At 42.2% G+C, this 15,127-nt stretch overlaps 2 protein-coding genes across 5 annotated transcripts in view; one reads left to right on the top strand and one right to left on the bottom strand.

Annotated features, from left to right (window-relative positions):
* The window catches only part of LOC147017197 (regulating synaptic membrane exocytosis protein 2-like), a 352,541-nt gene extending 338,969 nt beyond the window's left edge, over positions 1–13,572 (bottom strand). Inside the window, exon 1 of one of the 3 annotated variants that reach the window (XM_085846651.1) lies at positions 13,190–13,572. In XM_085846651.1, coding sequence (XP_085702777.1) covers positions 13,190–13,233 — 44 coding nt within the window. In that variant the 5' untranslated portion in view covers positions 13,234–13,572. The remainder of the gene's footprint in view (positions 1–13,189) is intronic. The other 2 variants (XM_085846649.1, XM_085846650.1) reach the window with 2 other exon arrangements.
* The window catches only part of LOC147017196 (alpha-tocopherol transfer protein-like), a 101,988-nt gene that overhangs the window by 4,189 nt on the left and 82,672 nt on the right, over positions 1–15,127 (top strand). The window lies entirely within an intron of this gene.

Raw genomic sequence — 15,127 nt, 5'->3', positions numbered from 1 at the left:
ACATCAAGAACTGCAAGTGTGGCCCACTTGAAATAAATAGGTTGAGAACCACTGGTCTACACCCTCGTGCTTTCCTTACATATTCCATTATACTCCAGACATCAGTGAAGTCTTTGTGGGCATAGCAATCGAGTGGGAGCTTATTCATGTGCAGCCCCTCCAACTAGCAAAGTTAGAGAACACAACTTTCATATCTAAATACACTACAAATGTCCAGCCCAAATATTATCTCATCGAGATGATGATGGTCAGGATCCTGAGGTCTGTCTGAGAAGGAGCAGAGCAAACGATACCCTGCGAAAATTGTTCTCGGTAAATTAGCCGTCTTGGCTGTTGTTTCAACCTCAATAAAATTACCCCCGTGTGGGGGTGACGGTCATCTCTATAATGTTTTTTTTACTATCATTATCGATGAACCGTTGCCAGATATCTCCTAAAATGACAGAGTAGATAGGTTTTGAAAATGGCGACTTTCACAACTTTCGTGACCTTGACCCTGACCTTGACCTCGAATCTGGGAAAAAAATATGTCGTTGGGTATCACTCGTCGACCTCTACCCACATACCAAATTTCATCAAGATCGGAAGTAAAAAGTTTTTTGTACCGGGAGGTGTTTTTGACCATCTTCCAGGTTACGTGGCGGCCAAACAGGACGGAAATTCAAAAATCTGTCCGGTTAGATACAAGATATTTTTTACTATCATAATCAATAAACAGTTGCTGAATATCATGTAGAATGGCAGACTAGATAGGTTTTGAAAATGGCGATTTTTATAAATTACGTGACCTCGTGACCTTGACCCTGACCTTGACCTTGAACCCGGATAAAAGTTATATCGTTGTGCGACACTCATCGACCTCGACCCACACAATGAGTTTCATCAAGATCGGAAAGAAAAATTGATGGACGGACGGACGTACGGACGGTCATCTCGGTAGAGATGACCTAAAAACGAGGAGATGCATTTTAGACCTTGCAGTTTAAGGTGTCACCGTGTTTACTGCAGAAGAGAAGGGGTTGCAACTCTGAAACCTCTGGTTGAGCACAAACGAAAGACATGAGGATGTAGGAGCAGTGGAAAGAATCTTCTTCATAATATTCGTATAAAGAGCAGATCATTATTATCAAAGGATTTGAAAGAAAATATCAGACATCATGGTCTAAGCACCACTTCCTGTTGCCTTCAAGTCTGTACTCTTTTTGAGAGTCTCGGCATTGCAGAAATAGTAACTATGCCGAGAATACAGAGGGAGGTTTGCCATTGCTCTCCCAGAGATAGGAGAGAAATTGGGAAATTTACCAGGGTTCCTGGACACAATGGCCTACTCTTTTGGAAAGTTACTACGATACTGTTAATGTCCACCAGAAAATGCAAACAGTTGGGATACCAGGCTTTACATCACAACAGATGGCACACTCGATTCAGCTCCCTGTCTGCGAAGCACCAGAGTAACAGTTCATGTTCAGGGAATTGAACCCAGACTGGACAGCTCTAAGAAAAGTCAACTAACTAAGAACTATCCAATCAGCCAAGCACGACTTCAAGGTACTTTCTCTAATAGATATGCAATAGAGGGTGTTTGGGAGTGGGCTATGTTCAGAGCTTTAAAATTGAGAAAAGGAAGAGAAAAGGAGGGACAAAGGAAAGAAAAAGAAGGGTATCGGAGTGAGAAGAGAACAAAAAGTAGGTTGAGAGAAGATAGGGCTAAGGGAATGTGTTGCGCTCATATGTGGAGCATAAAGAGTGGGGATGAAGAGGGTAGTTCCAATATATATTTGCATAATAAAAAGGAACCCATTACATAAACTACACACGGTGAAATGTTTGAGTCCCATCTCCTTTATCAAACTGTCCAACGTGTTAAAACATTGTCCTCAAAATGTGGAAACTTTACAAGCTCCTTTAAAGCATCATAGATCTCCTGAATAACAGGCGATTGTGACGTGAGAACTGCCTCTGAAGGATAGCATGCTCCGTCATATGGTGTGTTGCACCCCATCTGGCACACAACCAAAACGCAAGTTTTCATTCGAATCTGAGTGCCTTGATAAAACCCAGAAAGCTTGGATGCAAGCAAAACATCCTTCTGGCCCAACCACTTCACCGACAACCCTGTACATCCATAAACATGAGGCCTTCACCGACAGCCCTGCACTGTAGAAATTTTCATACTCAACAGAAATTAGCATTATATTAAGTACATGTCTGACTCATTGACATCAGGCATTATATCCACCAAATAAGGTCCTAACTAGAAAAGTGACGAAACAACCCGGTAGACATGCTGATTATTTGAACGAACACAATTGCCAACTCGACCATTTTTTTGTATGCTTGAACAGCCTCCCGATTTTATTGCCAAATGATAAAGAAAAATAGCGCTTTCAAAGAATAATGTCTCAAAGTTTTTGAGAGATTTTCATGTTGTGACAAGGTTTCTGTCGGTCTTCAGGCAGTTTCCCTCGACGCTGCATGAAAAATCATATCCGTAATCTCATTGCATTTGATTGGCGACAACTACTATTCAAAGTACGTGGCAGCAAATGACAGATGCTGTCCCATTTACAAGCATTATCGACCCACGAAATGTAGGATGTTTCTCATTGGTTGAACGACATGATGTAACCCAGAGCAAAACATTTTACCAATGAGAATCACGCCTCTGCTGTGTTAGCCGAATGTATGAGTTGCATGCACAGTACATGCACACACAGAAGCTGTTGGCCAAGGCAAAGACGGCGACCTACCATATCTTGGTACTTGTCCCAAGCATCCCAGTGACATGAGGTCTTTGCAGTACATCTACCTAAAGTCTGTGTTGGACAGTAGGACATGCTCAAATCTCGGTTCATCTTTATATTTGAGGTTGTATTTTACTCATTATAATATATCTAATCCAATGTAAAGTCCAAACATATTCAGGAGTTGCATATAAAAGAAAACAATTTAAATCCATCAGGAAAACATGATTATTCTGCTTTAATTTTGCATTAAAAAAAGTTTGTTGGAATGTACAAATTTAAGGTTAACATTACAAAATGTAGCTACCATTGTGGGTATAGCTTGACACCCCACACCGCTCGCATCCCCTCACTCCGTCCATCCCCGTACCACGGATCCTTTCCATCCTACCACTTTTTATTCTCTTAATGTTGGCAACTATGAACGAAACACTTACTTTATCACACTGTCAAGTCAGACAAATGCATTTAACCTCAAAAAGTGTTTCCATTCACAAATATATCCAAAGTAGATCCACCCAAACCTCCCAAAGGGTTTTCAGTCGTGAATTGGTAGAATGAAATAGACATCACTTCCGCTGTGAGAACAAGACTGCATAATGTTGCTGCTATTACGGGAGACAAAGTTAGTGTTTACAACGTAATGCTGATGTTAGTATTTGCAAAAAGAAGTATGTACGAGCTGGTGCGATTCAAAGTGAAAATGCCATACTTTTGTGGTGTCTTCGGTTGCTCTAATCATGCTAACAGAGAAAAGGATAGATCATTTTATCGCATCCCAGGAATTGCAACAAATGAAGGAACTCAAACTGAGGAATTAAAGAAAACGGCGGGCAAAGTGGCTCAACAACGTTTGACGCTCCGTCCTCATTTCAATCGTGCTGTTCTGAATAAACAGATTATGAAATAATTAAATTAGAGACCATGATCACGTTCAAGCCTTTTCTAACCTTCACATGAAAATGTCCAGGATTCTTTCATAAATTGTTGTTTTGGATTAAAAAAAATAAAAACAATTATAGACCATGGCAATGTTGAAGTCCTGTTCACCCAGGGGTGAAAAGTCAATCATGTCTTCACATTTCTGTGAAGACACCCATGGGTCCTTCAGAAAGATGTTTCCCATGAAAGACAATAATTTCCAAAAATCATGTTCACCAAGCCACACTAGATCCACCCAAAGAAAGGCCTGTCAATTAATCACAGTCGTTGAGGATTACTAATTAATACACCCTGTTACTATTTCATCAACTAACACATACAGGGTTCAAAGATAATTGTTTTTACACCTTTATGTCACCAAAAATAGCAAACTAAAATAATGGTAGGAAGTAGGATCTGGAGGGTTGGGAAAGGGTTTATCCACTTCTTCTGTCACAATCACTGGTAGCACTTATCTTTTTACCTATTAATCCGATTTCATTTTGTCTTTTTGTCAATTCTGTGCCAATTCTTCATTTTATATTCTGGTCAAGATGCATTGGCAGGGAGTCACAATTCGAGTCAGAAACAGAAGAAGAATAAGAATAAACAGAAGAATAAACAGAAGAATAAACAGAAGAATAAGAATAAGAATAAGAATAAGAATAAGAAGAATAAGAATAAGAAGAATAAGAATAAGAATAAGAATAAGAAGAATAAGAAGAAACAGAATAAGAAGAAACAGAATAAGAAGAAACAGAAGAAACAGAAGAAACAGAAGAACAAACAGAAGAAGAAGAAACAGAAGAAGAAGAAACAGAAGAAACAAGAAAAAGAAGAAACACAAGAATAAAAAGAAGAAACATAAGGATAAAAAGAAGCAACACAATAAGAAGAAGAAGAATCTCTACGTTTCCTTGCCCTGAGAGCACGAATGGCAAAATTTATTGGTCAATATGGAATATAATTTTGCCCAAGAAATGCTAAACTGAAGGTTTTTGGAAGTGCAAACAAGGCAATTTGTATTCTAGTGTTCAAATACATAATATAATGCAATTGAAATGAAAGTTTTAAAGGCTGTTAAAAAATGTAAACAATAATTGAATCACAAGTTTACCACCATTAGTGCACCCTTTTTTACATCACCTAATTCAACACATTTGTTCATGTTATTCGTGCCTGTTGTTTGTGTCCTTTATGACATCCCTAAAACAGTAATTTCCCATTTGGAATGATTTTAAATTTTGTTTAACTGCAAGACAGGCAGACAGACTGAAGCAATACGGGACTTTGGAAATTATATATTAATGCTAATGAGGCCCTTTGTGCATGTGCTGCATGCCTTTTCAGTGACTCGGTTCTGCCCCCAGCGCACTTTTAACCTGCCACTGGTAGTGCGAAATCTGGAATTTAAATCATCCTTTAAAAATAATTTTCAGCACTTCGATGAAAGAGTGGCAATTCCAAGATGGTTAACCATAATTGTTGTGTTCCTAAATGCAAAAACTGAATCATGAAAACATAAGAATATGAGAAATATCCATGGAAGATAGGAGTTAGGTTCATATCATTTCCTGGTAATACAATTAGTTCATGACAGAGATGATTATAATACACACACACACACACACACACACACACACACACACACACACACACACACACACACACACACACACACACACACACTTCTCCTTTCACCAATCGATGCAAAATTCTAGTATAATTTCTCTTGTGGCTCCGGTATCAAAATATATATATATATATATATATATATATATATATATATATATATATATATATATATATATATATATATACATAAATATATATATATACATATACATATACATACATACAGTGGGGAGAACAAGTATTTGATACACTGCCGATTTTGCAGGTTTTCCCACTTACAAAGCACGTAGAGGTCTGTAATTTTTATCATAGGTACACTTCAACTGTGAAAGACGGAATCTAAAATAAAAATCCTGAAAATCACATTGTATGATTTTTAAATAATTAATTTGCATTTTATTGCATGAAATAAGTATTTGATACATCAGAAAATCAGAACTTAATATTTGGTACAGAAACGTTTGTTTGCAATTCTAGAGATCAGACGTTTCCTGTAGTTCTTAACCAGGTTTGCACAGACTGCAGCAGGGATTTTGGCCCACTCCTCCATACAGATCTTCTCCAGATCCTTCAGGTTTCGGGGCTGTCGCTGGGCAACACAGACTTTCAGCTCCCTCCAAAGATTTTCTATTGGGTTCAGGTCTGGAGACTGGCTAGGCCACTCCAGGACCTTGGGATGCTTCTTACGGAGCCACTCCTTAGTTGCCCTGGCTGTGTGTTTCGGGTCGTTGTCATTCTGGAAGACCCAGCCACGCCCCATCTTCAATGCTCTTGTTGAGGGAAGGAGGTTGTTGGCCAAGATCTCGCGATACATGGCCCCATCCATCCTCCCCTCAATACGGTGCAGTCTTCCTGTTCCCTTTGCAGAAAAGCATCCCCAAAGAATGATGTTTCCACCTCCATGCTTCACGGTTGGGATGGTGTTCTTGGGGTTGTACTCATCCTTCTTCTTCCTCCAAACATGGTGAGTGGAGTTTCAACCAAAAAGCTCTATTTTGGTCTCATCAGACCACATGACCTTCTCCCATTCCTCCTCTGGATCATCCAGATGGTCATTGGCAAACTTCAGATGGGCCTGGACATGCACTGGCTTGAGCAGAGGGACCTTGCGTGCGCTGCAGGATTTTAATCCATGACAGCGTAGTGTGTTACTTCTGGTTTTATTTGATACTGTGGTCCCAGCTCTCTTCAGGTCATTGTCCAGGTCCTGCCGTGTAGTTCTGGGCTGATCCCTCACCTTTCTCATGATCATTGAGGCTCCACGAGGTGAGATCTTGCATGGAGCCCCAGACCCAGGGAGATTGACTGTTATCTTGAACTTCTTCCATTTTCTAATAATTGCACCAACAGTTATTGCCTTCTCACCAAGCTGCTTGCCTATTGTCCTGTAGCCCATCCCAGCCTTGTGCAAGTCTACAATTTTGTCCCTGATGTCCTGAGAAAGCTCTCTGGTCTTGCCCATTGTGGAAAGGTTGGAGTCTGAGTGATTGAATGTGGACAGCTGTCTTTTATGCAGATAACGAGTTCAAACAGGTGCAGTTAATACAGGTAATGAGTGGAGAATGGGAGGGCTTCTTCAAGACAAAACTAACAGGTCTGTGAGAGCCGGAATTCTTTCTGGTTGGTAGGTGATCAAATACTTATTTCATGCAATAAAATGCAAATTAATTATTTCAAAATCATACAATGTGATTTTCAGGATTTTTGTTTTAGATTCCATCTTTCACAGTTGAAGTGTACCTCTGATAAAAATTACAGAGCTCGACGTGCTTTGTAAGTGGGAAAACCTGCAGTGTATCAAATACTTGTTCTCCCTACTGTATATATATATATATATATATATATATATATATATATATATATATATATATATATATATATATATATATATATATATATATATATACACATACACACAAAGTATTTATAACGGCACTAAAAACCCACACAAACACACACTCCCACTCCCTCCCCTCCCAGACATGATTAATCGTAAATATCATCGTTTTAAACTTGCCTGTGCATCGAAAAGCCCGACGTATGACTTTCCATCGATGTTAATAAGCATGAAGGTAGAACGTGTCCGTCTACAAACATTCAGCCTTTCAAGGGCCCATATCGTCGGGAGTTTTTGTAGTTGACAGTAAGATATGAACTTTTTGGACGAACTGATCAGCAAGTTCTCCAAATGTGTAGTTATGCAGTGAAACCACCCTTTCTCACAGGTACGTTTTCAAATATTTTTCGCTTCTTTAAAAGTTTTTTCAGTCGTTCCATGGTACAATCCTTATCTGGCAGGTCTGAAATACGTCCAGGACTGTCCCAATGAACTTAGTTACTCAGACATTCTGCGCTCATATCCACTCATTCGTTCTTCTCTTATCCCGACTGTGGAATCATATTCCACATTCTCTTCAATGTCTTTCTTCCCTCCAAGACTTCAAAACAGCTGTTCACCACCATATCAGATCATCCCCCATCCAAAACCATGATTTTTTTCTACCCCATTTATCCTCCCACCCCATCTTCTTCCAAATTTCTAGTTTTTTCTTTATTTTGCTTTTGTATCCATCCTGTCCATCCCGTGCCTCATTCCCTACCTCTCTTTCCTCCACACTTCCCTTATTTATCCTTCAACCCCTCGATTTTTCCTTCGACCCCTCGATATCCCATGCCAATTTATCCTTCAATCCTGCTGTTTGTGCTTGTCCCTCTCTCTGCCATTCCTTTTGTTCTGTAGCATCTTGATCCAATCACTGGTTTAGCTCTTCCACAAGCCTTGACTTTGTCTACAAAGAAGTAGTACCTTGATCATTGAAAATAGACTGATAGACAGAGTGAAGCAGCTGCTTAAGGCCCTGTCACACCTTGACGTTTTAGCCAGCGTATGGCAAGGTATCAAAATATATGTAAAACGCTGGCGTACGCTGAACTATTGATGTTTTTTTTCCAGTTTTGGACGTATTCATAACGAGTTGGACATATGCATAACGCATTAGTAACGTACACAGAACGTTTCGATAACATATAGATAACTTATATCAACGAATGCTGAGCATGTTGTTGGCGTTCACAACCTATGCCCAACGATAGTCTAACTCATGCATAGCGCGCGGCAGCGTATCACCGACGATCACGTGGCGTAACCTATTAAAAGGCTGCGGCTCGACGATTCAAATCATAACCGCACTAGACATTGAAGTGTCAAGCCGCTGTCACACCTTGACGTTTTAGCCAGCGTATGCAGACGTATGAAAAATTTGCCGAATACGCTGGCACACGTCGAATACGTTATGGGTAAGTTTTGTATACACTGAAGCACGCTGACATACGTCATAGTACGCCGAGTACGTCGACAAATTTTCAGCATGTCGAAAATTTTTCGACGTATGCCAGCGTATGACGCACACGTTACGCATGTATATGCTAGCCATAAGTTGTAGGCACGTTACACGATCGTTGACACATGTCAACACACATTACTTGTAAGTTACTCACAAGTCGAAACACGTCGAGGTAATGTTTAGCGTACCCAAAACTTATTTCTAACCTATGAGTAACGTGCTTTGAACCTATGTGTAACGTATCTCCAACGCATATTGGCATATGTAGATGTATTTGACGTCTTCCGGACGACCACAGAACTTACCGAACATGTTACCAACTTACAGCTACCGTATAATGGCGTATTGGCAGCGTTTAGGGGAATTGGTATTTAAAAATGGGCTTCACAGAGGAGGAACCCATCAGTGTTCCAGACTCCATGGTTTTTTTTTTCTTTTTTTCTTCGGCATGACGGTGATGTTGACACTTCGATTTCTAGTGAGGTTATGATTTAAATCGTTGAGCGGCTGCCTATTAATTATATTACATTACAACCGCACTAGAAATCGAAGTGTCAACATCACCGTCATGCCGAAGAAAAAAAAGAAAAAAGAAAAAAAAAAAACATGGAGTCTGGACCACTGACACTAAACATTACCTCGACGTGCTTCGACTTATGCATAACTTACAAGTAACGTGTGTCGGCGTGTGTCAACGATCGGGTAACGTGCCTACAACTTATGGCTAGCGTATGCGGAACGTGCGAGTCATACGCTGGCATACGTCAAAAAATTTCAAGCATGTTAAAATTTGTCGACGAGCTCGGTGTACTACGACGTATGCCAGCATGCTCTTAACGTATACAAAACTTACCCATGACGTATTCAACGTGTGCCAGCGTTTTAGACAAATTTTTCATACGTCAGCATACGCTAGCTCAATCGTCAAGGTGTGACAGGGCCTTTAACGCTGCTTTGCACTACACAAGTAGTGCAACAATAACTTGAGGATGACATCGGCAACTGACCCTTGCTATTCAAAAAGCTTTCGCAGTAACTTCCTGCACCCATCCACTTATAAAATAGTTGTTGGACTCAATAGGTTTGAAAGCTTGCATCTGTTGCTTCTTTCAGGAGCTTGTTGTCAGAACCAGATATTGTTGTTCTCAATATCTAAATATCACGCATTTCTGTGAAGACACACCCAGGGGTCCTTCAGAAAGCTTTGAAATGCTATCCTGGGCCACAACTTCACATTGTCTGCCAAGTCGGATTTCTTCAAGCAATATGGGTCTATACATCACAGAGAGCTATTTTCTCATTCGGTTACAGTTTGATGTGAACCTTTGTATTTTGCATCCTGGCATAAGTCATCAAAGTACCATACTTGGAAAATGCCATTGTGTGTCTGCCAGGGCGGCTTAGCTGTCACGTTTGTTGTCTACCATAATGGCGGACGGCTTCGTATCTCGGAGTGACATGATGTCATTGCATACTGCCTATAGCTCCTCAGTAGATAAACCCAAGTCTCCCAAAGGATTATTATTTATGAATAGTTCCACAGTCGATCTACCCAAACCTTCCAAAATGTTGAAATTTCGGTTTCAGTTTGGTGTTAATCCTGGGTGTTGTCAAAGATTGCACAAGGTGCATAAAAGGAAACTTTATCAAAAGATCGGTTTGATGCCGCAGTGATTTTGCATTTTTAATAACCAATGGTAGGTCATCTTCAAAATGATAATTATCATCTCAGACTTCAATCAAGTCTGCCTCAAAAGAAGGAAGAAGATCAGATGACGTCCCGCTCCCCGAACCCCCTCCCCCTCCCAACCACACAATTTTTAGATTTGAAATCTAATATCAGATGTGGGAGTTCCTCTTTAATTCCAGCCAGGCCAGAATCAACTTCAGCCCCAAGGCTTCAATGCAAAAGGAGATTCTATCTTCATCTCCCCTTGGCATTGAAATATCCCTCATCACAGTTTTGGAAATAAAGGGTTCCACCATGTTAAACAGTGCCATTGATGAATTATTCAGCACAGCCATGTCGCGCGATTAACCTCCCAGCATCGTGCTTTCTTGTTACGTGCACAGCAAGGTTTTGCTTCCACTCGCTGAGATGAGCTGAGCTTGCACCAAGTGAATATACAGAATAAACTTCAGATTGCAAAGAGGCAGAGGCATGGAGGACAATATAATCATTCCACATGCAGCAATCGGCCAAGGAGGACTTTTATTTATTACATACGCAAAAAGTTGCCATCAGAGGTTATATTCCTATTAGGAAGAGAAGGAAGAATGATAGGAAGGAGAGAGGATGGTAGAATAATATGTGGAAGGAGTCGTGAGAAAAAGGAAAGAAGGTTTGGGGGTGGAAATAGGAGAAAGGGAATGTAAGAGAAGGGGCAGAAGGACATTTTTATAGCATAAATGTGGGTGAGAGGTAATGCAAGAAAAAATGTATAAGCCCAAATCTACCACATTTTCGTATGTAATAAATAGATGGTCTCCAATTGGGTAAAAATCAGATAAAAGACTTTAAGACCGATTTAATTTGCAAAATAAGTACTGATAAGTAAAGGCATTCAGTATCTAAAACAACTAAAGATGGATGGATCCAAAAACGAACAGCCGGCTGAATGCTCAGTTTGCCAAGATACAGTATCTTCATGAAGGCGTGGGCGCATGTTAAGATGTGGGATGGCTAGTGGTTAAAAAAAAAAAAAAAACATCAACAACAAAAAGAAAACAAATAAGAAGACTCAGTCATTGGTCTTTTTGCCAATAGCCATACATCCATACATCCATGAGCATCCCATGATCCCAACTATACCCCCCCCCCTCACCCAATGAAAGTACCATTCATACATCCATCCATGAGCATCCCATCCATCGATACATATATGATAAATCAATGAGCATTCCATCCACACATGATGAACATTATTCCAGGCACTATCAATTACAATGACAGCGTACAATTAGATATCAATTTCCTTTATTGATTATAAGTGTTGGAGGCAAAAATAAATCTCCCCCCCCCACCCCTTCTCCTACATCTCCTCCTCTTAAAAACCTTCTACCCTCTGTGTATTTCGCACACACGGACTCCTTCCAAAGGCTCCCCTCTCCTCCTAAAATGGGTCCTTGAGCATGTGCAAATCACCATCCTGTAGACCAGAGAGAGATCCCTTGAATTCTGTGTCTCTCTGTCACAAATCCCCACCCCTCTCTCTCTCTCTCCCTCAAGTCCCCTCTCTTCCTTAACTCCCCTCCCTTAAATCCCCGTCCACCCTCAATTCCCTCCCCCTCTCGATTTCTCTCCCCCCTTAAATCCCTTCTCACTCTCCCTTAAAACCCCTTCCCTCAAGAAAACCCTTATCTCTCTCCCATGAAACCCTTCTCCTCTCTCCCGTGAAACATCGCTATCTTCTCTCTTCTCCCTCTCCCTCTCCCTCTCCCTCGAAACGTATCTCTCTGACTTTCCAATGAAACCCCTCACTCTCACTTTCCCATGAAACCACTCTCCCATGAAATCTCTATATATATATATATATATATATATATATATATATATATATATATATATATATATATATATATATATATATATATATATATATATATATATATATATATATATATATCTCACTCTCACTCTCACTCTCCCATGAAACCTCTCTGTCACTCTCACTCTCCCATGAAACCTCTCTCTCTCTCTCACTCTCACTCTCCCATGAAACCTCTCTCTCTCTCACTCTCACTCTCCCATGAAACCTCTCTCTCTCACTCTCACTCTCCCATGAAACCTGTCTGTCTGTCTGTCTGTCTGTCTGTCTCTCTCTCTCTGTCTGTCTCTCTGTCTCTCAACCCCTCTCCTCCTTGAAACCCCCTTTCCCCTCTCTCTCCTCGGAAATCCACCCCGGGGTCCCACAATTGAGACAAACAACCTTTAGGCACCAACAGTGGACGAAGCGCACGTCCGGCATCCCCATGATCAGTGAGAACACGCGCCCCACAGGCGGGAAAGCAATTCGCCGGTGACATCACTTTAAGGGCGTGTCCAAAGGCTCGCGGATTTGAAGGTGCGACCCGAAATAACATTAATGACAATACTAATAGTAATAATAATAATCTTGAAGATCCGGACGACCAGGATCATGCACTTCCGAGTGGGTGTGCAAGATCTGCCTCGGGCCTACGGAAAGAATCCCATGACCATGTACACCTGCACCAACCGTGCTGGGTGTATCGTCACGACGGGGATTTTTATTTTATTTTTTTAACGACTTCAGGGGACGGGAATCTCGGGGACAGTCGGTCACGTTTATTAATCTTTCACTTGATAGTGTTGACCAGACATGCGAGACGTTCGTCCGGTCGGTCGCTGGGGCGAGGTGTGGGGAGCGTGGGAAAAAAAAAAAAGAGAGAGCACTGTACGGAATTGATCATCGCGGGTGGAGGGAAGAAGCATGGACGCAGAAAATACGGATCGAGGGTTCGGCGGATGGGTGGAGGGGATCATGGATATTAGGAGTAATCCAGAGGGGTAGAATAAGCACTCACCCCGCGTTAAAGCACTGCCTCAGGTTGAGGCTTAAAGGTAGCATCTTGACACCACGTGTTTCAAGAAAGGATGAACCCTCTCCCTGTCTCTCCCTCTCTGTGTCTCCCTCCCGTTGGCTCTGCCAGGTAGAAACGCTCAGCCCTGAGCCGTTCCACTCACGGCTTCCCGCGTTGCCGGACTCCGTGCATGTCCGTCTCACATCCCTATGCGTGCGGGGCGTGTTTGATCCGTGCCGCGTCCTGTGACCCTCTAATTGCGTAGAGAAATCACGTTACGACGCAGAGCCGGTCACGGGGAACGGGACCAGAGCTCTTTTTTCACCGGGTGAGCCCCCCATTCATTCAACCTAAAAAGCCTCGTTCCTTCAAACGTTCGTTCGGCCGTCGTTATTCATTCCCTCGCTCATTCGCGCCCCACCACGCCAGCCTTATGAATGAACTGAGTGAGATCCCTGCGAGATCTGGAGCGCACGCGAGCCGAGGCTCCGCCCACTTTGATCTCATGAATATTAATCGCACGCGAGCCGAGGCTCCGCCCACTTCGATCTCATGAATATTAATGTCATTTAAAATCGGACTTCGCAAATTTAATATTTTGTTCACCGCTTGCATCGCCATTGATTAATTATATAATTTCGTATTGCTCGTCAGAATAACCGTAAGATTCCTTCGTCATCATCATTATTGTTGTGCTCCGATGATTATACATTAATATTTAAAAGGGTGACTTCAAGCAAATTGTCCATTGTGACGTGTCATTGTCTGGGACAATGAACAGAGCGGATGATCTCATTCATGGCAGGCTATGATCATCCGTACTGGAGTCCAGATGGGTTCGAGTTCGCTGAGCACCGAATGACTAAGCCCAGTTCGATGTCAGTGCGTGCGTATATTAATCATTCCGCGAAATAGCATTTACTACCGGAAAGCAATTAAACTATCGCGTTTATATAATTCGGTTACGGTTTGGATGTTTCGTCTCATCCACTTAGAAACGAGCAGGCCACTGTGAGCTGGTGCTCCGGGGGGGGGGGGAGGGGGTCGCTTTCCCTGTTGGGTATTTTAACCTGCGAAGGTGTAGCCTGGTGTTGGCTCAGTGGTTCGGATGGCGGCTTGGGATCCTGGGGTCCTGAGTTCAAGCCCCGTCGGCCGCTGAATTAATATATCAGGGGGTTGACTCAGCCTGTCATCCTTCCGAGGTCGGGGAAATGAGTACCAGTTCCAATGTGTGTACTGGTAGAGGGGCACTGCATCAGCGACACAGTCGCGCTTCAACAAATGATAGCTATCCCGGCAGCTAAGCTGCCATACGACCACAAACACACACCTGCGAAGGTTTTCCTTTGAACAAGGAACGTTCTGGAAAAGGTGTGTAGGTGTCTGTCCAGCCCGGGTTCGATTACCGAGCCGACTACTATAAGATGTTAGGGGTAGTGCATCCCAACGTGCGCCGTTTCTCAGATCGACGTTAAGCTGGAGGCCCCACCTATCTAGAAGCATTAGTTTGTCTATGTTAAGGATCCCACGGGGTCTTTCGCGAGGAGTAGGGGCGGGGAGCTGTCGCCGGCATGGTAGACAAATTACAAATCCCTGTGCACTTAAACTGATTGCTGCGAACGCAACGGCAAAGCAGCCAGTGTAACGCTTGCTGTGAAACTACTTTGGTAGCACCGAGCCCACCTTCGAGCAGAGCAACAGGCAAACAGACACCAGCAACAAGAGTTACCAAGGATCACCTCCGGCCGTAGGGAGTGCAATATCGTCAGCATGTATCAATGCCCTGATATAACTACTTATACCTTCCACAGTTGCACAGTGGAAACCCAGTTTAACGTCCGTCCGAAGGATGGCACACACATTGATGTCTCACCCTGCCTGCGAGACACCGCGATGACAGTTTATAGCTGGGTCGAGATTCCAACCCAGGATAGACAGCTT

This window comes from Eptatretus burgeri, chromosome 11, assembly GCF_056783735.1.
Source record: "Eptatretus burgeri isolate ZD-2024b chromosome 11, Ebu_testis_v1, whole genome shotgun sequence".
Lineage (NCBI taxonomy): Eukaryota > Metazoa > Chordata > Myxini > Myxiniformes > Myxinidae > Eptatretus > Eptatretus burgeri.
Note: the sequence above shows the minus strand (reverse complement) of the source record. Positions and strands in the feature narration are given on the sequence as shown.